The sequence below is a fragment of the Uloborus diversus genome, chromosome 4, assembly GCF_026930045.1.
Source record: "Uloborus diversus isolate 005 chromosome 4, Udiv.v.3.1, whole genome shotgun sequence".
Lineage (NCBI taxonomy): Eukaryota > Metazoa > Arthropoda > Arachnida > Araneae > Uloboridae > Uloborus > Uloborus diversus.
The window spans coordinates 19,961,927-19,985,960 of record NC_072734.1 but is presented as its reverse complement, the minus strand read 5'-3'; the positions used below and the strand labels follow the sequence as shown (position 1 = coordinate 19,985,960).

The 24,034-nt window shown below is 34.7% G+C and overlaps 1 protein-coding gene across 1 annotated transcript in view; it reads right to left on the bottom strand.

Annotated features, from left to right (window-relative positions):
- Positions 1 to 9,633: 9,633 nt before the first annotated feature.
- LOC129220392 (uncharacterized) overlaps positions 9,634 to 24,034 on the bottom strand; it is a 45,988-nt gene continuing 31,587 nt past the window's right edge. Inside the window, exon 4 of the mRNA XM_054854806.1 lies at positions 9,634 to 11,109. Coding sequence (XP_054710781.1) covers positions 11,008 to 11,109 — 102 coding nt within the window. The 3' untranslated portion in view covers positions 9,634 to 11,007. The remainder of the gene's footprint in view (positions 11,110 to 24,034) is intronic.

The following is a 24,034-nucleotide window of genomic DNA, read 5'->3' as shown; positions in this document are numbered from 1 at the left end:
AGGCCCAGAGTAGTTTTAATTCAAATATAATTTTAATTTATTTCTATTAATTTATGTTTTCAATTTGCACAAAAGAATATTGCGGGTATTGTTTTGCGGATATTGCTTTTTATAATTTACTCAACAAAGAACAATGATACAAGAAATGATATGTACTAAATAAATATAAAAAATGAGAAGCTTGAGCTTTTATGAAAACGAATATAAATATAAAATTATACACTATAGTTTTAAAAAAACTAATTAAATAAAATTAGTAAAATAATGCGCATTAAAAAATAATTGTAGAACATCAATATGCATACATAAAGCATTAATATATCAGAAATTCTGAAAGCTGGATCATACTCATTTTTGTTGACTTGTAATTGTTCTATTGAATCGTTCTCTTCCGAGTATTTTGTAGTTTATGGGTTTTTGCTTTAGTCTTAAAAGCACAGTATTTACAGCAAGATGAATTATTAATAAAAAAAACTACAAGATTATTTACAGTTCTTGCCTGCGCAGGGTGGAATTAAACTCTCTGGTAACATTGGCTGCATCATAAGGTGTGGGGCTTTATTCTTTTATTTTTATTCAAGTGAAACCCAAACTTGGTTACATCTAAAGGCACTACACTACTAAAGGCTAAGGTACAGGGGAATTGATTCAATAGTAGAGTTGAGCAATACTTCTTAGCACATGTTGGGAAGAATTGCAGGAGCATGGTAAAGAGCTGATATTATATTTATTTCTGATGGAAATGACAAGAAATTATTGTGTGTGTATGTGTGTGTGTGTGTAATGTACTTTTCAGAACTTCTGGTTTTCAAGTTATGAAAACGACAGTGAGATGTACCGATCGTGTTTAAGGTCCACTCTTGTAGTTTGACTATTGGAGAGAAAATTTTATTATTTTTTATTTGGAGACCTGCAAAATCTTTGCTACATTTGAAAGTAGTGTTCATGACATTATGGACCAGAGTCATTCCATCGATAACTTGAACTTTGTTCTTAAAATAGGGTGCTTCTTCCAGAGTTTTGCTGCAAGAAGTATCATTTTCAAATTCACGAAATCGGACCTCGCGCTTTGCTTCAGTGAACCATTCTGATGAACCTAACCTAGCATTGGGCTTATTATATGGGAATGATTATTTAGATGTACTAACATCACTTTTGAGCTAACGTTTCCCAGGTTAAATGTTTTTTTTTTTGGTTTTCTTTTGCTGTTTTGCAGTTGCTATTGAAGACATTGCCATTGCAGGACTTCTCTGGATAAGAGACTATTCACATTTTCTTTAACGTTCCACTGAAATTTTGATGCTGCTTATGTGGCAATAGCCTCGCTCACTATGTTTCATAACTCAGGTGTAAAATCTGCAAAGGGGTTATCCTGATCATTTATCCTTTCCGTAATTACTTCGTACTTGCAAACTTGAATGTTTTAATTTTTCAAAAAGTGCCATTGTGACCCATACTAAGCAGCTATAATCCGTTAAAGGTTAAGTAATTACTTAACTAGGACATTGTTTTGATAACATTACGAAATAAAACCGCCAAAACAGGAGAGCCACAAAATTTACTTTGGTTTACGTCGCGTCTTCAAGGTACATTCCGCAATTTTTAGCCTACTTTCCCAGTAAAAGTCAGAAAAAGAAGAAAAAAGCATGAAAGAAGGCTTAATGCATCTTAAAAATATCGTGAAAAACAAAAAAAAGTCAAAAATAAATAAAATAATTAAATAAATATTGAAAAATTAAAAATTGGAAAGTAGGGTATTGAGATGGGGAAAAATGTCTGTCGGTCTGTCTGTCGGTCTGTCTGTCCCCCCCTAATAACTTTTGAATGAATAGTCCGATTCGAACAAACTTTTTTTTGTTCGAAAGATCTCGGCGAGGACACCTCATTCCCATATTTCACTTTTTGATTTTAACTATTTTTTGTTCAATTTTGAACAGTTCAAAAAAACTTAACATTAGCGCCTACGGGGAAATTCAAAGCAATTCCGAACTGTGAGGCGAATTTGCTTCAAACAAACTTTGTAGGAAAAAGCTTTTGATAAAAAACTTGTATATAAGACATCTTTTTGATTTGAACAATTTTCCGTTCAATTTTGAACAGTTCAAATCCCTTAACATTAGCGCCTACGGGGAAACTGAAAGTCAATGTAGATTCCGTACTTGAAGGCGGATTTACTTCAAACAAACTTTGTTGGAAATAGCTCTTGACGACCTACTCCCGACTCCGACTCCGAGAATTTAGGGGGACCTGACACCGACTCTGACTCCTGTTCCCGACAATTAATCGGACTCCGACTCCCCGACTTCGACTCTGACTTCGTAGCTTTGGCAAACATTTATACACGGAGGACAAATGACTGACTCCGATTCTTGGATATTCGACTCCGACTCTTTTATCCCAAAATGAGATTGACTCCGACTCCGACTCCGCTGCTATGGTTTTAACTGTGAAATAATTATTGTTGATATGATTTGTTTTTATTTTCACGCTAAAGTTTCAATTTAGGTATTTAGTTTTCGGTGAATAAACTCGAAAAATATGCGCAGACGATTTTTTTTTTTTTGACAATGAAAATTATTTCTTTAAGTTGACATTTTATTGTTTTTTTTTATTATGGTAAGTGCATTAATTCGTTTAAAAAATTATTTTCGGCAACAGGGGAAAAAGAAACGATTTTTTTTTTTATATGATGTATTTATTTTAATGAACTTATTATTATTTTTTCGTTTTGAAAGCTGTTAAAAAAAATTTTAATGGAAAGAAGTGTATTAGCTGCTTTGTTTAAAAGGTGCTGCTATTTTATTTGTTCGTTTTTTTTTTTTGAAGAAAAGTAAGGAATATTTTATTCCTAGAAATCAGCTTAAAATATTTAAAAAAATATGTTTGAAAAAATTTGCGATTTTAGCTATTTTTGAGAATATTGATCAGGTACTAGAAAGTAGTATGGGTATACGGGAAAGTAGGCTCGTCTAGTTCTAGACGGAACTTCTTGTTTTTTTTTCCTTTTGTGAATTATATCTCAAATGCTTTTTGAGCTTGCTTTTATTTCACTTTTCAACGCTTTGATAATATTTAAGTAATTTTAAACTAACTGGTTAATGATATTTCAGATTTTATTGGTTCCTTAAACAGTTAAATAATTTTGAGAATTTGAAAAAAAAAAAAAATGCGTATTTTATTCAAATTTTTTGCTTGTTTGCGAAAAATAGAATTTTACTCAGAAATTAACAAAGATATGATCATAGTCATATTTAGCTTTTATAAAGCCCCTGTTTTGTTGCGTTGATTGCCACTTTTTTCAGTGTTTTATTTCAAATAGTTCGCGAGTTATGAGTGTTTTAGCAAACAGCTCCACCCCACTGCTTTTCCCCCCTCCCCTGGGGTTGGCGACCATCCAGGGGGGCGAAGACATGTGGTTTCATAATCACTACAGTGCCTGTGACATTAATCGGAAATAATTTTGCGTCAGGTCTTCCATGCATGCTCAAAATACCCCTTCAGATCCTGAACTATAATGCAAATCGAGTTCGAGCTTGCTACTGTCATTTTGTTTTTCAACACGTTAACAGTACTTAAATGATTTTAACAAACTGAATAATGATATTTTGGACTTTATTTGAAAAAAAAAAATCAAACAATTTTGATTTAGAATTTATTTTGGTCGAAAAAAGCTTGTTTTGCGTATTTTATTCAAAAATTTTGCTTGTTTGCGAAAAATGGAATTTTACTCAGGGAAACCAACAAAGATAGGTCCATAATCATATTTAGCTTTTATGAAGCCCTTGTTTTGTTGCGTCGATTACCACTTCTTTCAGTGTTTTATCTCAAATAGTTCGCGAGTTATGAGTGTTTTAGGAAACGGTTCCCTCCACTGTTTTCCCCCCTCCCCCGGGGTTGTCGACCACCCAGGGGGGCGATGACATGTGGTTTCATAATCACCATCGTGCCTGTAACAATAATCAGAAATAATATTGCGTCAGCCTTTCCATGCATGCTCAACCCCCTTCAGATCCCGGTCTATGTAGGAAAGTTTGAGTAGGGAGATTTTTTTTTTTTTTTTTTTTCAAAAATGTTTAGTAGGTGTCCTAGAAAGTATTTTGGGCTTGGGTAGACGTCCATTCTCCTGCTATGACGTCATCAAAGATGGCGGCCGCTCGCTCTCATAAATGTTCAGCACTTCTGTAGAAAGTTCGTGTAGGCAGAAATTTTTATCAAAAATATTTAGTATGTGTCCTAGAAATTATTTTAAACTTCAGCGAACATCCGCTACCTGGTGCATTTTCCTGCTATGACGTCATCAAAGATGGCGCCCGAGCGCTCTCAAAAATGCCCATATCTATGTTAATACTTGACCGATTCGCTTGAAACTTGCGCATTTTTACACTATTTTGTCTGGTGCTAGTTTATTTTTAAGTTAAGTGGTTAGAAATGTCCCCTAAAAATAATTGAAATCATTTTTTATTTTATTTATTTATTTTTTTTTTTTTCATGTTCAACCATCAACAGCTGATGGGTACTGCTCAAAAATGGTATTCAAGCAGTTTGTGTGCAAAATATTTATTTACCGTTTTCACTTAGTGGGACTAACTAATCAACCAGAACATTTGTTATTCGCCCCCTTTTCGGTGACGCCCACAACCCACAATAGTAATAGAATGCGTTGTTGCTCTTCCAAGTATACAGTTTTATGATGTATAGTGAATGTATTATTGCATAGCATGCAATAGAGTTATACAACCTACTGCCTGCGGGCCACATTCGTCCAGTGAATGGATTTGGTCCGGCAGCGGGAAACTTGCAAACCAAGTGACTGGTCTTTAGTTGATAGTTATATTTTCTTTTTGCATTCTTTAGAGAAAACTAAAGCCCAAAAAATCTCAAAAACCGTCCTATCGATCGCTTAAATAAGAAGATTTTGTGGGCGTTCCGCGAGGACCAGGAGTACCACTGATAAGACCAGGGGGTCCCAACCATTCAGGCTACGCGCCCCTCTTTGAACACAGATATAAATTCACGCAACCCCCTCCTTACACTACCATTATCGGAATTAGAAACTAATGCTGATTATTAAACGAACATGCCGATACGTTTGTGCGCAGAATTTAATATTACAGCACACTATTTAATTGTGTGCATATTACTATAACAGCAGCAATTAACAGCAGCAATTAAAGAATAAAAAACTAAACAAATTAATTTGAGATAATCTAGGGTCCGGTGTGGTTAGCATTTACAGTCACTTTCATAATATTTTATGGAAGGGCTGCAACTGTTTGTCCTGGGGAAGTTTTTAAGTATTAGGTTGTAACTGAGGTGACTTTCAATGCCTTGCTCTATATTATGACTTAATGTATGCTAATACTGAAAATATAGATTCATATATTGTAGTATTAAACCTGTGTGCGTCTGTCTGTTTGCAACTTGAAACCCAATCTCCTCCGGACTAGAAATGTCTACCAGTTCAATACTGGTAGTGTTGGATAGAGAACATCCAGGGGAAGGCGGTTTTTCCCTGTCTCAACCCTCTAAACCTTAAGAGACTAGAAATCTAGGCCTGAGGATGTCCTGACACACTGAGAAGTAATAAGATATCAAATGTCACCCGCTGCAGGCGTCATTGAACCACCGCAAGTGTCAAACGGAAGCTGACGAGCAAGGGGTGGAGCTCCCTAGTGTAATAAAACTGTTCTAAAAATCTCAAAAACAGGAGATTGTGTCAAAAAATTTTCAGGTTATGAGCAAAATGCTTTTCTTTTATTTTGCTTTTTTAAACATTTACGTCTGCCTTCAAATTCTACTACACCCCCTGTTGATAACCGATGAACTATAGTTGGAACCAAGTAGGGAAGAGAAACGACTCATATACTGCTTCCGTTGGCCGCCATGACCAAGCACGGAGACCGGTTTGAGAGAGATAAGAGTGATATTTATGATGAAGATTAGAGTGGTAAATATTTCAGTTGACTCGGAATCAATACGATTTTTTTATGTTCCGCCACTCTAATTTTTCCCCTTCCTGGAACCGTTGCCAGATTCAGTCTCTACCCTATTATAGAACTCTTTGGTTGGAACGAACCAAACCTGGCAGGGTCGTTAATACTGTGATTAGGATCTGCGTAGGGCCGTGGTAGCCCGATCGGTAGAGTGTCGGATTCGGGGCCGGAGGGTCCTGGGTTCGAACCTCGATGGTCGAAGACCCACCGTCGTCATGAAAGGGGACTGGGCGACGTTAAATATGCTCGTGGTCTCAATGTCCTCCAAGTGAAACGATACCTCTGGGGGTGCTAGTACTAGGTAGCTATAAGCTCCTGGGCTAGTTCTAAATTTTCATTCTACGTCGCTGTTTGTGGAGGAAAACTTAGAATCACTGCATTTTTCTCTTGTACTATTAAATTCTGTGCACAAACTTTTCCACCTGTTCGCATAATAATCAGTCTTAGTTTCTAGTGTAGTGGGGGGGGGGGACAGGGCGTGAATTCACATCAGTGTTCAGAGGGGGCGCAGGGGGGAGGTTGGGACTCCCTGGCCTACTCAGTGGTACCCCCAGGTTCTCGCCGCACGCCTACGAAATTTTCTTATTTAAGCATCAATAGTGAGGTTTTTGAGATTTTTTGGGCTTAGTTTTCTCTAAAGAATACGAAAAAAAAATATATTATCAACTAAAGGCCGGTCATTTGGTTTGTAAGCTTCCCGCTGGCCGGACCAAATCTATTCACGGGACGAATGTGGCCCGCAGGCAGTAGGTTGAATAACACTATTGCATGCTATGCCAGTGTGTGTTACTTCAATCTATAGAAATAACGAAAATAATTTAGCATATGTCACTTCCTCCCAGATAAAAATTTGCAAGCTAATTGTTAATATACTTCTCTAAATAATAAAGTCATTGACAGTAAGTCGAGGGAAATCTCGTCAGCTGGTGCATTCCAGTAGGCGATAGATGCTCCTGCTTTTAACTCCTGCGTCATAACTGAATCGATTATTTCAGAAAGGGCGTGAGTTCTACGCTAATCCATTGGACTTACGCCCTTTCTGAAGTAATCGATTCAACTTTCAATGTAACAGCTGACAACTTTTCCACCGGGGTACAGCCAGCTGACTTGTGTACTTATTCATAATTGCACATAAGCTAAGTCATCAGGCAAATTCTTAGTTGAGAGGAAATAATTTTTTTTTTTACATGTTCGACTCACCAGCTGACTAATAACCCACCGTGACTTTTTATTTTCCTTCGAGATATTGTCTTAACTATAATTTGACAAAGTTTTAGCCGGGAGGAAATGACTGACTTTTAATTTTTTTTACATGATTGGGAGGCTACCGCCGTCCATCCCACCCGCGGACACGCAGCTGACTTTCACGAGGCGTTTTGATATCACTAACTGATGCCTCTCACCAATTATCGTTCGAGAGGAAATGATTGACCAAGTGTGTGGTCTGCTGGTTTTAAACTCATATAAACTTGGTTTTTTCAGTAGTAAAAAATGATTTGGTGCCAGACGAGACCCCTTACAGACATTTCCAACTAATTTAATTGGGACAATTGCTTAAAATGTGCAGAAAAATTGAGTACTTTAGTGGTCAACTTAATCAGGTGGTCAACTAATAAAGGTTGAATTATATGGTAAAAATCTAATTCTGTGCCTAAAAATAGCGGTCAACTTAGACAGGTAGTCAACCTTACAGGTTTTACTGTAACTTGTTGCTCTTTCTGCAAGCATAGTAGTAAAGGGATACAATCAAATTGTAACAATATTTTTAAAATATACCTTTTAAATTTTCTTAGATACTTGATTTCTACGTATACCATACTTTTATTTAAAATTTGAACGTGCTTCGGCATATTTAGTACAAATTTTTAGTCTTCTCTTACGCAGTTTTTGTAAAAAAATTATATATTATATTTTAAAAAATGTATTAATTTAATAATTTATAACAATAATTAAAACACGTTTTTATTCACCTTAAAAACCCTAATTTCAACATACTGACCAAATTTTCATTCAAATCGGTCAAGTATTAACATAGATATGAGCATTTATGAGAGCGAGCAGCTACCATCTTTGATGACGTTATAGCAGGAAAATGGACCAGGTAGCCGGTGTCCACCCAAGTCCAAAATACTTTCTAGATCACAAACTAAACATTTTTGATAAAAAAATTCTCTCAACTCGAACTTTCCTACACAAGTGCTGTCAGATCCGGTACTACAACCTGGGGACGATGCTCGCTAGAGGAGTAGCATCGGCAGGGGCGGTCGACGGTGGTGCTGCAGAGGAAGGCGGGAGGAAAATAAAATCATAGGAACGTCATTCAAAGGTCAAGAGAGAACAATAAGCAATTAATAAATATCGAAAAATTAAAAATTGAAAATTAGGGTATTGAGATGAGAAAAAATGTCTGTCGGTCTGCCCCCCCCCCCCCCAATAACTTCTCAGTGAATAGTCCTATTCGAGCAATATTTTTTTTTTGTTCGAAAGATCTCGGCAAGTACACTTCATCCCTATATTTCACTTTTGATTTGAACAATTTTCCGTTCAATTTTGAACAGTTAAAATCTTTTAACATTATCGCCTACGGGGAAACTGAAAGTCAATGTAGATTCCGCACTTGAACGCGGATTTACTTCAAACAAATTTTGTTGGAAATAGCTCTTGATGACAAGTTCTCGACTCTGAGAATTTTGGGCACCTGACTCCGATTCCCCGACTTCGACTCTGACTTCTACACGGTGGAAAAGTGACAGAGTCCAATTCTTGGAAATTCGACTCTGACTCCTTTATCCCAAAGTAAGTCCGACTCCGCAAACATTGGCAGAGTTGCATACTCAAAAAGAAATGACCGATTCTAACTCCGAGTCTTTGAATTACCTTCGGCTCCCAAATCTGACTTATCTCAAAATGAGATTGACTCCGTGACCGTGGTTTTAACTGTGAAATAATTATAGTTGATATGACTTGTTTTTATTTTCACTCTAAAGTTTTAATTTTATGTATTCTGTTTTCGGTGGATAAACTCGAAGCCCTTTATGTTTCTACATTCAAGATATGCGCAGACGATTGTTTTTTTTTTTTTTTTTTTGTTGCAAATTATTTATTTAAGTTGTCGTGTTATTGGTTATTTGTTTTGGAAAGTACTATAATTCATTTAAAAAATTATTTTTTGGCAAGAGGAAAAACAAATGTTTTTTTTATAATGATGTATTTAATTTAATGAGCTTATTAATTTAAATTTTTTTTATTTATTTTTGAAAACGGTTTAAAAAAGTTTTTTTTTAATTTTTTAATAGAAAAAGCGTATTAGCTGATTTGTTTAAAAGGTGCTGCTATTTTATTTGTTCGCTTATTTATTTTTTTACGCATCTAATTCATTAGATGAGTAAGGCATATTTTATTCCTAGAAATCGGCTTAAAATATTAAAAAAAATAGGGTCGAAACAATGTGATTTTAGCTATTTTGGAGAATATCGATCAGATACTAGAAAGTAGGTATGGGTATACGGGAAAGTAGGCTCGTTTAGTAATAGACGGAACTTCTTGTTCAAATTGAAAGGAAATGCAGCAAGTAAATTTTAATACGGCTTGTTTTGACTAAGGCAGTTATTCATTAAAAATTAAAAAGAATCGTCAATATTTACAAAAAAATTTATATAAAATCCAGTATTTACACAAAATAAATTTAACTCAATACAAATATTTTATACAATTCAATAAAAGATGCACAATTTCAGTACATAACACACTGTACATGATTTGCGAACACTAAATACCCGTAGTACTTTACATAAAATTCAGTCCTCTGTCTTGGAATGAATCCCCGCAAATTGAAATTTAAAATTTATAAAATACTATTATAAAAGTATATGCCAATATTTTGAACAATGGGAGAGGGTATAATTCACTCAGAACATATATTTCTAGATTATTTGTTTCTGTTCGTGCATTATTTATTCAGACAACACTTCGATTTGAATTTGCTGCAGAGCAGTCGAAACACTCATACATGATTGAATTATTTGCTTCTGTGTCTGCAGAACCTATTAAAACATCTTGATTTTATTTTGTGGCTGGACAATTGGAAAAAAATCCCAAGATTGAATATTTGCTTCTGTGTCAGCATTAACTATCAGGACATCATCTTTACTTGAACTTGCGGCCGGACGTGTAAAACATTTACACAAAATCGTAATACTTGCTTCTGTGTCAACGTTACCTATCAGGACATCATCTTGATTTGTATTTGTGGCTGGACAATTGGAACATTCACACAAGATTGCAATATTTGCATCTGTGTCTGCATTACCTATCAGGACATCATCTTGAGTTGAATTTGTGGCTGGAAATGTAAGAAATTCACACAAAATCGGAATAATTTCTTCTGTGTCAACGTTACCTAGTAGGACATCATATTGATTTGTATTTGTGGCTGGACATATGAAAGATTTACGCAAGATTGGAATATTTGCTTCTGTGTCAGCATCAACTGAATTTATGGCTGGACAATTGACACAAGACTAGAATATTTGCTTCTGTGTCAGCATCAACTGAATTTATGGCTGGACAATTGACACATTCACACAAGACTGGAATATTTGCTTCTGTGTCTGCATTACCTATCAGGACATCGTCTTGATTTGTATTTGTGGCTGGGCATATGAAATATTCACACAAGATTGCAATATTTGCTTCTGTGTCTGCATTACCTGTCAGAACATCTTGATATAAATTTGTTGTTGAACAATTTAAAGATTCACACAAGATTTGTTTTTTTTGCTTCTGTGTCCAGATTATTTATTAAGATAGCATTATGATTCGAATTTGTGTCCGAACAGTTAAAACATTCGTACACGATTGGATTATTTGCTTTTGTTTCTTAATTACCTATCAAAACAACATTTTGATTGGAATTTGTTAATGAACTATTAAAATATGCATAGAATGCGTTAAAAAAAGTAAAAGTATGCATGTTCCCTAACAGTAATTTTGTTCTTCATGCATGACAAGTTTTTTATGCGTGGGAATCTCTTTCAGAGTCTTTCACTGCATCCAACCTCAGGTAACCAGCAATGCGCTTAGATCTTCTAGTCCTCACTTGGGGACTCAGAACAGCCTGTAAGAATAAAGAGAAAATATATTTTCTTTCTGATAAGTTCAAATCACATATTTTGCTATCAAGATTTAGATAGGAACCTATCAAGGAATTAAAAATAAAAGAACTTTACGAGGAATAACGAAAAAAAAACCAAACAGTTTTACATCTACTACAGTACTTGAATATACTATACAGCAAAAGGGCGTATGTAATGTTTTTAAAATTAATAAATTAAACTTTCTATACTGCATATTTCAACAAAACATTAATAAATAACGTTCGCGAATAAAAAACAATATGTTAAAGAATGATAAGACGCAATGAACTAAATTAATAAAACGAAAAAGTAAAAAACAAGATTCGAAGAGATTCATCGTTTTCAAGAAAATATATAAAGAAATGAATGAATAATTTAGCTTTTATGAATTTCATTAGTCACGCTGCACTATGGCACGTGACTAGCTATCTACCAACCACAAAGACAATGGGATGAGAAACGTCCAAGTTCTGCAAAATAAAAATGAATCAACATGCAATCTTGAATGCTCAAAAATGAATTTTAAAACTGGTGAATTTTCAGCCATAGAATGAGTCCGAATAATTCGATAGTGAATCACATTAACGGTGAGGATTTAACTGTTCTAATTGACATCTCGTAACCAAAAAACCATGATCTTTCGTATGAAAAGGAATTTTAATCGATGGAATGAAAATGTTAATCATTAGATTAGAAGCTCGAGGGCGTGTTAGTTAAATTATGTGCTTGGGATATGCACCGTTTAATCAGCATTCTGCAATCGACCATAATTGGCCACCTTGCCGATCATGTATAATCGGGCCCCGATTTTTCTGCATCAGATAAAATTTGTTCCAATGTCTTAAGGTAATTAGAACTTGAATTATAACTGTTTCTGACTAATTTCATGCTAAAATGTAAGTAAGCTTTCAATCAGAAAACCGTTGATGGTCATGATTGAACAATGCTTTCATTGAAATTTGTAACGTGAAGAAAATCATTGAGAAAAAAGATTTTGCCATTTTTTTTCTCCGAATATAAACAAATTAAATTCCAGCTTTTGTTTTGAGGCTTTTCCTGTAATCATGGGATTTTTTTTTTTTTTTTTTGGTTACTTTTCCGCGATCTATCGTGAAATTTTACAGATTTCTTTTGTACAAGCCTGATTTTTGAACACTCGCGTCACTTGACATAACATTTATTTTCAAGGTAGACCGTGCAAAGCCGGGCGACGCAGCTAGTAATACATAAAGGAATAGATTGCTTCAGAAAGAGCGTAAATCCTATTGATTCTCGAATGGGACCTACGCCCTTTCTAAAATAATCGATTCAAATGTAATGTTTTGTAATGCCTTCAACAAAAAAAGCAACAAGTCATAATTTCATTTTCTTCTGCAGCAATAACTGATCCAAAGTTTTTTTTTTTTCTGTAAAGAACAGCAGTTTCACTTCATACTTGTTTTCAATCTGAATTAAGGACATTTTTAGAACTTAGACTCTTTTTTTCGTACAATCTTGTGGTTTCAAGAGGATCTTGAAACCAAAACGTCGCTTAAGTCAGCTTACATAATCTTGAAGCTTTACAGCATACAACTTAAATAAAACTATAAGGAAAAATAATCTATATAAACTGTTCAGTGGAGTTACTTTTATCAAAATACGAAATTCCAAGAAATATTTCAAACGAAAATAAAAACCTCTTTTCTCTAGAAACAAAGTTATTACCAAGTTTGAATGAATGAAGTTTCTCCGAATCAAATCCAACAGCTTGAACAAGAGTCAAAAAGTTGAATTTTCAGAACAGACTATTTTCTTTTTAAAAAAGCGATAGCTTTGTGCAAGGTAAATTAGATAAAAATAGAACAACGTTTAAAAGCACAAAAAGGATAAAAAGTTTTTAAAAAACGCAGACATGTTTCGGAGGCAATAGCCTCCTTCCTCAGTGCACAATGAACAAATGGATGAATCAAAGTCAAGGGAGAGTTTAAATGAGTAACAGGCGGCGTGGCTCTGGACAGGGGTTATCCTCTTTAGGTCATCGACAGGGCTTTTTGTAAACTTTCAACCCGGAATAAAACCTCCAACATACGTAGTTCTTCTACAAATTTTGTGGTTTTGCCGTTTTATCCACACATTTCTTTTCGTATTTCTAGAATTCCCAGTAAATTTGACTTTCGCGTAATTTAAAGACCCATAAATAAACTTTCTTTTTCCAAACTGAAGGACCCAATCCAACCACTTGATCAGTGGGGCATATATCACATTCGTTGTCAATGTAATATTGGTTACGTGGGACAGACAAGGCGTTCACTTAAATTTCGTTTGAAAGAACATGAAAACCACGTTAAAAAACAGGAACTGAACAAATCTTCAATTGCTAAACATTGTTGGGACCCAGGGCACAATTTTGTCTTTTCGGAGGCCAAGATCATTTGCAGACCTACAACAGTAGGTGAATTAGATTTTCTAGAATCCTTTTACATTCATTTAAACTTAAATAATCTTTGCAATAAATCTTTTGCTGTTCCGCATTTTTCTCCAATCTCATTCAATCTTACATGTTAGAATACGTCATATTTTGCCTCAGCACTCGCTAATAGCTGATTGGTCAATGTTTTTGCGGTTACGCATTTAAACTCTCCCTTGACCTTGATTCATCCATTTGTTCATTTCGCACTGAGGAAGGAGGCTATTGCCTCCGAAACATGTCTGCGTTTTTTAAAAAACTTTTTATCCTTTTTGTGCTTTTAAACGTTGTTCCAGTTTTATCTAATTTATTTTCTTTTTAACAGTTATTGAAAATATAACATCTTGTTTAAACTGAAAAATTAAGCAAGAAACAGGAACATATGGCTGAAGGTCACTTGAACAGAAGCAGCGCAGCCTGAATAGGGTGGTTTCCTTCAATCAAAAGTACTACTTTTAGTCATTGAAATGGATAGAATGAGCAAAAAAATTACATGGACCCAGAAAATACTTTCATTTTCCCAACAGATTTTTTTAAATTAATTTTTTAAAATGTCCGATTTTCAAACAAGGCGAGGTCTTTATGACGTCACACATGATGCAATTTGGCGCATCTTTCCTACTACGTTTCCACGTTATGATAATCAAGCAGCGAATTAAAATTGCGCTCTACGCTTGCTATCAACCATATCGTTGCTAATACACGTGAGTAAAGATGGGAATTAAATATTTTGTTCTGTGTGAATGACAACATTGCTTCCGTTCGACGAACCTCACCGGTCGACCGGTGAGTAACCGGTTGCTAACCGCAGCGTTCTTGGGAGCTACCGGTTAACTGGTTGCTTCCGATGTCGTTTAATAGCATCACCGGTTGATATACCGGTCGACCGCAACTCTACCTGGTTGATGGAACCACGTGACATTTTTTGACCATTTATATGTATTTTTCACCTGCGCGCTATTCGTCTGCGCAAGTAACCGGTGATCAAACGAAAGCATTCGATGAAGCATTGGTTCTTTGAACAACCGGTTAGTAACCGCTGACGTCATTGCTGTCATGTGATTAACCAACCGGTCGCTACCCATCGTGCTCGTCGAACGTAAGCATTGAATGGCATTTCATCATTTGTGATGTCACACGAGAGAAGTGTAAACAATGAAAGCGCATCGATTTAAGTATTTTTTTTTAATATTAAACTTAAATAAATCATTTAAAAAATGGTCAGATCCTATGTTTTTAAGCATGCTCTTTCAGAAAAAAATACTTTTAAAATTTTGGAAACGACCCCATTCAAAACATTCTCGCAAAAATTACTGGAAGAAACAAAGACACACAGAACCAACAGACACAAATTCTCATCTTCTTTACCAACATCCATTTTCCCTGTTAACTTTGCTGCCTTATCATGCTTAATATTTTTCAAAGAAAATCTGATTTTAAGTGTTTTTGAAATATTTTATTCTTTCAAAGAAGTGGATTAATACTTTCAAGTGATTCTTAAGAAAACAAGAAAAAAAATATTCCAAAGAAAATAAAGGAGAAATCCAAATTCTATAATTGACAAAAGCTAAACTCTAGGAACTTAAAACATCTCATAAAATTTCAACTAGAAATAGACTCTCCAACGAAGTTTATGTTTATTTCTGTTTTATTTAAATACAGCTCAGTGAAACTACCATCCTTTTAAATATATTGGTGCGTTCAACTTCGCAAGAAATATTGCTGCTGGCGGAAAGTAAATATCCTACAATGTTTGAAAAACAAGCTATATATATTTTGATTTTCGAAGTTTTTATAGAGGATATGAAGTGAAGCGGAAGAGGAAATCGATTTACATACCACTTCGATACAGCACGCAAGTGTATCGCACTTTAGCGTTGACTTTAGGCGTATCGAACCAGACGATTCGTTTTTTGTTACGTCCGAGAAACTTCAAGGTTTTTTTTCCCCCCTAATGCGTTAAAAGTTTAGTAACTCAAGATTTTATTCCGACGTATGATTAACAAATACTTCCAGTTGATTTTTTTTTGTGAATTATAAGCTTACGTCTAATAATAGCTATACCCGGGAAGTAAAAGGCATAATGTCCTTTTTGAAACGATAGATTTAAAATTTTAAAAACTCATAAAACACAAAGCCAAAAGGTCCAAATTTTATAAGACAGTTTCATTTCAAAAACCAGTGTTGCCAGATGGTCAAATCCAGATTTCCCCAATTCCCTTCTAACTTTTCCCCAAAAAGCGATGTTTTCTATTAAAATTCCCCAATGTCAAAAATTATTTTTCCACTAATATTTTTATAAAATGAATCGACTTCCTCTAATATTTTTGTCTCTTGAAAAAAAAAAATTCCCCAAATAACCAAATTTTCTTATAAAATTCCCCAACTTTTTTTTTTCTTTCCATTTTCGCTTTTTTTTTTTTTTTTTTGTCTTTATCTTTACTAATAATAAAGCTAAAAGTCTGTCTGTCAGGATCTCTGGTACGCGCATTGCGCACTGTTCGGCCTATTTTCATGAAATTTGGCAAAGAATCAGCTTGTAGCATGGGGGTGTGCACCTTTAAGCGATTTTTGGAATATTGGATTTTGTTCTTTTTCTATTCCAATTATAAGAACATTTTCCCGAGCAAAATTATAATAAGATGGAACAGTAAATTACCAAGCTATCATAACGTGGAGCCGTAACTTGGGCAAGCCAATTGGCGAGAAATTCATGCATTATTTGTAAATATACAGGGAACCAAAAGACCTTTTAATTTTCTACTACGGGCAAAGACGTGCGGGTGCCACAAAAAAAAAAAAAAAAAATTCCCAGAGGGTTTTTTCCCAGGTTTTCCCCAAGAAAAAAAAATTTTCCCCAAAGAATTCCCCTCAAAACTCATTTCTCCAAAATTTCCCCAGAGAGCACCAGATTTCCCCAAAATGGGGAAATTTCCCCCAATCTGGCAACACGGTCAAAAACCCAAGAAATTATAATCCAGTGAACAAATGATCGCGAAAAATATTGAAACAGTTGCTGGAGTCTTGCTTTTAGGAAATAGTGCCATTTAACTAAAACTGATAAATTTTATGAAACCAAAAAAGACGTTTTATATATAGCTTCAACATTTTAAAAAAAAAATTTTTAGCTTGAGGAGATTTAATTTACTATTCTCAATTCCAATACTATAGGGGGCGCTGCAGCCACTGTCTAATGGCGGATGAAAAAGGTAAAACAAACACATGCCGTAACTTATAACTTGCTTTGACGCTTAGTGAATGACAGTAATTTTTCATCGTGTTTGTGGGAAGCTTTCTTTTCTATTCTTCTGACATTACATTACACCACAAACTGTCTGGAGCCTGTAATTTACCCCAAAGAAAACAAGTGGAATGGAATGTTTTTCCTTTTTCTTTAGTATTATTAATCACCGCAAGGTAGCGTATTCGAGCTCTGGAGTTGCGAATAAGAAGGCTTTTTACGAATGTTGGAAAAATACTGATATTTAAAACCCAAATTTACAGTTAAATAGTCGATCAGCGAAATATTTATTTACGAAATTTTCGAATTGTTCTCACATCCAGAAAAAACCGTTTTAGAAACTGTCTCAGAAAGGATAAAATCGACATAAATGATCTCAAAATGTACTGTCTTGGGTTTCAGCTGTAAAAAGAATTCGTAGTAAGAACCAGATCCAGGATCCCAATTTTTTCCAGGAAGGGAGGCAAAGGGTAATATACTCGATGCAATGATTACTTAAACACATCAAAAATCACGCATACTTACAAGAAAATACATTTTCCCAAAACCAGAGGCGCAATTAATCCCCCTTTCCTGACCCCCGTAAATGACGGGACGGGAACTCCTATTTCTCCGATTCCATCGACAGAACAAGTAAATTTTCACCATCAAAACCTAATGAAAACGTTTGCATTCCCAGTATAACTTCACTATCCTTTTTTAACTTGGGGGGGGGGGGGGAAACACCGTCAAAAAGGGAAATCATTCTTGTAAATTGTAGAATTCAAATAAGTTAGAAAACACTATGAGGTAAGTCAAGTTAAAATTTATTTACATTGAAAAGGATTAGTAAAAATTAGGCTTGCGCCTTCAAAACACAAATGAAACTAGCACATTTCGACCGATGCCATATGTTTTTATCCTTTGCCGTTGCCAATTTCATTTTACAATATTTTACAGCAACGGCGCCCTCTTCTGAATTAATCTAACCGTTACAATCATTTTAGATCACAGAACGAACTTGAAATGAGACTTATTTACAAGAGGGCATTCGGGGCGCGAGCCGAGGGTCCCCAAATAACATACAATGGGGTCGCTTCCAAAATTTTAAAAGTATATTTTTTTTCTGAAAAAGCATGCTTAAAAGAATAGGATCTGACAATTTTTTAAATGATTTGTTTAAGTTTAATATTTTAAAAAATTACTTAAATCGGTGCACTTTCATTATTTAAGCTTCTGACGATGACATCACAAATGATGAAATGCCATTTCGTGTTGCCATTCACAGAGCAAAATATTTAACTCTCATCTTTACTCACGTGTATTGGCACCGATATGGTTGATAGCAAGCGTAGAGAGCAATTGTAATTCGCTTCTTGATTATCATAACGTGGAAATGCGGTAGAAAGATGCGCCATAGTGCATCATTTGTGACGTCATCAAGACCACGCCTTGTTTGAAAAATTGGACATTTTTAAAATATTAATTAAAAAATAACTGTTGGAAAAATAAAAGTTTCTGAGCCCATGTTAGTTTTTTCGTTTGTTCTATTAATATCACTGACTTAAAGTATTACTTTTTGACTGAAGGAAACAACCCCATTAGTACAAATATCTTGCTTCCCACAAAATTTTCATTACGATCATTAACAATTCTACACAAATATCAATTATTTAAAAAGATGTTTACGTAAGTGAAATTTTGAATTACTATATGATTTATTATCTACTAATGATACCCTCACGGCTTTGCCCGCAGTAGAAAATTAAAAGGTCATTTGGTTCGCCTGTATATTTACAAATAATGGATGATGAATTTCTCGCCAATTGGCTATGTTTATTTGCACGCCCATTTTACGGTTCCACGTTATGATAATTTCGTAATTTAATCTTCCGCGTTGTGATAATTTGCTCGGTAAAATGTTCTTAAAATTAGAATATAAAAAGAACAAAATCGAATTTGCGAAAAATTGCTTCGAGGTGCACACCCCCATGCTACAAACTAACTTTGCCAAATTTCATGGAAATCGGCAGAACGGTCTAGGCGCTGTGCGCGTCACAGACATCCAGACAGAGACTTTCAGCTTTATCTTTATCTTTTCTTTATCTTTACTAATAATAAAGCTGAAAGTCTCTCTGTCCGGAGGATGTCTGTAGGATGTCTGTGACGCGCATAGCGCCTAGACCGTTCGGCCGATTTTCATGAAATTTGGCACGAAGTTAGTTTGTAGCATGAAGGTGTGCACCTCGAAGCGATTTTTCGAAAATTCGATGTGGTTATTTCTCTATTCCAATTTAAAGAAAAAAAAATATCATAAGATGGACGAGTAAATTACGAAATTATCATAACGTGGAACCGTAACATGGGCACAAGCCAATTGGCGAGATACGAAATTATCATAACGTGGAACCGTAAGATGGGTACGAGCCAACTGGCGATAAAATTCGCCATACATTATTTGTAAATATACAGGCGAACCAAAAGACCTTTTGATTTTTCTATTACGGGCAAAGCCGTGCGGGCAGGGGCGGTCAAGAGGGGGCGGTCGCACCCCCAAAATTTTTGAGCAGAATGATAGAAAATGGGTGAATTCAATTTATGTGAGTCGGAAATCAATGTTCATTTTAAAAAAATCTCGCTGGTTCTTAGTAACTATTTGATGAAACTCTCAACACATTTTCCGACTGGAAAAGGGGTTTTTCGTTATTTGTATGATGACTTAGAAATTCATAAAGTATTTTCCGACCCTTTCAAAACAGAGAAAACTGATAGAGAACCATGGTTAATTTTAGCTAAAGAAGACATTTCCTCATATAGGGTAAATATTTCATGCTTCTGTGCCCAGTATGGTGTGTCTAATATGAGAGGCTCGTGCAAAGTAGTGTGGCTGCAAGGTTTTCGCAAGAAAATTCCTTGATATTTTACATTCACATTTACACTCATTTTTTAAGTGTATAAGCTCATTTTTTAAGTGTATGGTTTAATGAAAGTTCATCGCTTTCTTCTGCTAGAAACACGTTTCAGCTGCTCAATGCATTATCTGCTTTCATAGAAACTTCTTAAAAATGCGTGTGATTATTGAATTAAAAAAAAAACATATCAACAACTATCTTTTATGAGGCTCTATAATTATGCAATCTCGGAGTGACACAAGATGGTCTTCAAGAGTTAAAACCATAAAATTAATTCCCTATAACTTCAAAGCAGTGATTTGACGACTGGAAGAATTATTGCAAAACGATTCTTTCCAATGGTGAAAAAGCTCATGCCCTTTTCCATGTATGACTTCGTTTGAATTTTTATTCAATTTGTTTGTATTGAAGAATGTTTTTGAAAAATGCTTTACTCTATCAAAACATCTTCAATCCGCTACGCTCAATTTTCGGACTAGTCAAACCACAGTTCAATCAATAATTGATCTGTGCACCATACAACTATAGTTCAATCTATAATTGAAACTGAAAATGGATTTTACATAGATGTATATTTCAATCCATCGTGAAACTTTTCAAAAAAAAATTTACCTCCGAGCCACTTTTAAAAAGGCACAAAAAAAAAAGTGACAAAAATCCACATGATGATGTGAAGTCAAACATTGATTTTTCAATATTTTGTATGAAGTAATAGATTCAGTTTTGAATGAAATTAACACAAGATTTGATGATAATTATTTTTCTGTATGGTTGGCTCTATATTATCTGGATTGGATTTTGAAAACGAAAAATAAAATGTTTCAATTATGAGTAAAATTTTTAGCATGAGGCAGTAAAAATTACAAGCAATATACCTAAAAACTAGTTATCACATCCAGAGACTACAGTTTGCCCTTGTAATGGACTCATCATTCTGGAATAGTGAATAACAGAGCTGGAGGCTGATGACGTCTCATTGAAGCTGAGAGCGCAAACGAGACTAGATTATTCAATGATGAAAAATTAAGCCCCTAACAATTTTTGAAGTTGCCTGAGTGATTTTGAAGAGCAAGATATGAAAAGTGTTTTCATACATAACTTTGTTACTTTGTTTTTTAACTATTCCAATCAGCTTAGCTAGTAGAGAAAGATTTTTTTGTCTCAGGAGATTAGAGACTTATTTTCGAAGCACAATGGGCCAAAAAAAAATCTATTTAGCTGTACTGGCAAAACACAACGGCACTGGGCACTGATAGATTAGTAACACGATTCCCTTCTCTCCTGAATTCCAAAAATCATGCACTAAAACTTTTCCAAAAGGTATAAAAAACTTTAGTATCGAGATGTTTTGTATGGTAACTTATTAGAAAGTGAATCAAAATTTTAATTGTTTCTAAACACTAATTTTTATTCGTATTAAACCAATTTTTTGACAACTTCCTGTTACCTAATGTGTGTTTGGAACCGCACTGTGGTAATACATATTAAAGAAACTCGACCCCCCAAATGAAATGCTGAAATGCCGCCCTTGCGTGCGGGTATCACTAGTTATTAGTAAAAAGAAAATCCCGAGACCTGCAAGTCAGTCCCAGAACGAAAGAAAAGTATTGTTAACAAATCAAGTGAAAAAAAGGCCTTGACAGTGGTGAGAATAGAGTTTGCCGAATCATTCGTTTCATCTTCAAGCAATTGCCCAAGATTACGGGATAAGAACAAAGCTTAAACAGGAAATCATTTTCGAAACACAGTGTGATGATGGAACACTTGTAAGCCACTTTGTAATGCTTTCATTTATCCAATTTGTTTGCCTTCATCACTTTACAGTGCGTAAACTGATATCGACACTGACGAAATACCGATTTTACGTTTCTCAAGGGACCGGGCTATAAAAACGTAAAATGCGGGAAATATATAGAAAGCAAACACTAAATAGAAAAAACCTAAAGGTAGTTTTGATGACTCTTTGGAAAGGTATTCGCAACTCCAATAAACTATAGGAGGTACTGAAGCCACTGTCTAATGGCGGATGAAAAAGGTAAAACAAGCAAATGCCGTAACTTATAACTTGCTTTGACGCTTTGTGAATGACAGTAATTTTTCATCGTGTTTGTGATAAGCTTTCTTTTCTATTCTTCTGAAATTACATTACACCACAAACCGTCAGAAGCCTGTAATTTACCCCAAAGAAAACACGTGGAATGGAATGATTTACCTTTTTCTTTAGTATTGTTAATCACCGCAAGGTAGCGTATTTGAGCTCTTTAGTTGCGAATAAGGTCTATATTCTACGAAAAATATAATGCCTAGCATTTCAAAATCATTTTAGCACATTTAGTTGCGAATACTGACAGGTTGAAAAATGTTCGAATAGTCTATGGTTTTTTGATCATTGAGTTCAAAATGATTTCAGCATCTTCCAGGATTGAAATTCTTGGAAAGTTTTTTCCTGGTATTTTTGAGAAAATAAAGTCTTACTATTTGGGAGCTTTTCAATGCAATATTGAAAGAAGGGACGGGCTTTGCTACCTGTTCGTCTTGCTCATTTCCATAGGCAGACAAAAAGCTTTTTTGCATTTTTATGCTATTTTTGAACAAAACTAACGGTTCTAAAATGCCCCAAAACCGCTCCTGAGTTATGCGACATACATACGCACATCCGCAAATACGGAAGTTAATTACAACGAGAAAAGTCGTTTTAATTAACTCGGGGAATGTCAAAATGAATATTTCAGGTGTTTATACGTGCTTAGGCACTTATCCGCGTGTGGTCGGGTTGAAAAAAAACTCAATATTAATTCGGGGGCGAGCAAAATAGAAATTAAGGCCGAATTTTGAGTGAAAATTTTTTCGCGAATACTATACTTCCTTTTTTGTAAAAGGAAGTAAAAATAGTAAATGATTCAGAAAAATTCCAGTGAGATATTTAAATTTACTCATACTATCAGTTACAAATTACACTATATTGAGGTGGAAATTGAAAATTAATGAACTATTCAGTTCACATGGGAGGGTTTCAACAAACACATTTTTTGAGAAATCTGTATGATTAAATCAACTTGAATTTCATTTACATATTTATTGGTTTTGAGTGCAATAGCTTATTTAACGAGAGGGGGGGGGGGGGGGGGCTGGCTGCTTTATAAAGCACTAGCTGCGTTGCCCGGCTTTGCCCGGTCTATTTTGAAAACAAAAATTGTGTCAAGTGACGTATATTCAACAATCAGGCATAAAAAATAAAAAAATAAAAAAAAAACCATCATGCAAAATGTCCCCTCCAAACAATGACGACAGATATTAAAATAATTTTAAGAAATTAAAATAAAATGAGAAAGATGGATTTAAAAAGGGTAACCATGGAAACACAAAATAAAATAAGTTTCAGAATTGAAAATGAGAAAGATTGAAATAATGGATTCAAAAAGCGTTACCGTGGAAACGCAAAATAAAATGGTTGAAAACTTGAATACAGAATAGATTTTTGAACTTCATTTAATTCGCTTGTAACTTTTTTTCTAATGGAGATACAGGGTTAAACTTTCGACCTTAGGTCGAGTTAGATCTGGAGTAAAAAAAGCAGCTCTATCCTCTATCCAATGCTCTCAAAAAGAAAACTGTGGGACAATTCTTTCACTTTTTATTGATGGATTTAGTGAAGAAAGTAGTGAATAAATTTTAGCTAAGCCTAAAAAAATTCGAGCTAAAAACGTAAAAAACTCCCGCCGCAATTAAGTTAGAGCATTGGAACAAATTGCGTAGAACGCGGAAAATTCTTCCCTTTCCAACGATATATAATATTACTAGAGGTCCCGACAGACGTTGTTCTGTTCAAACTTCGTAAATGGAAAAGTTGAAAAAAATAAGTAAATAGAAAATATGTTAAGCTGCTTGGAGTCAGAATGCGTATATTTATTACAACTTTATTTCTCTAGTGCCCACTGATCAGTTGTTTTATCAACTATTTTTTTCTCGCGTACTTGAAAGATCTTCATAGATTGTATGGTTTGATCCTTCAGACATACTCAAAGGAAAAAAATTATCCTCAGATATGAAGTATAAAAAACTACCCATCTAGAAAAAACGGGAAATTTCGCTGCAACGTTCCCCATATGAAAAAGAATAAAACAATCCAATGGATATCGTTTAAAAAAATGATAAACGTAAAACAGTTCTCTGAATAAGCAAAAATCACCCCTCCCCCTTAAGATATAAAATAAACACGTTCTTTAACTAAAATGATTAAACACTCTTTAAAAACCAAAAAACAATTCTTTGCAATTTAAAATATTACACCAAATGAACAAAAAATACAACAAATTACATTAACAGTA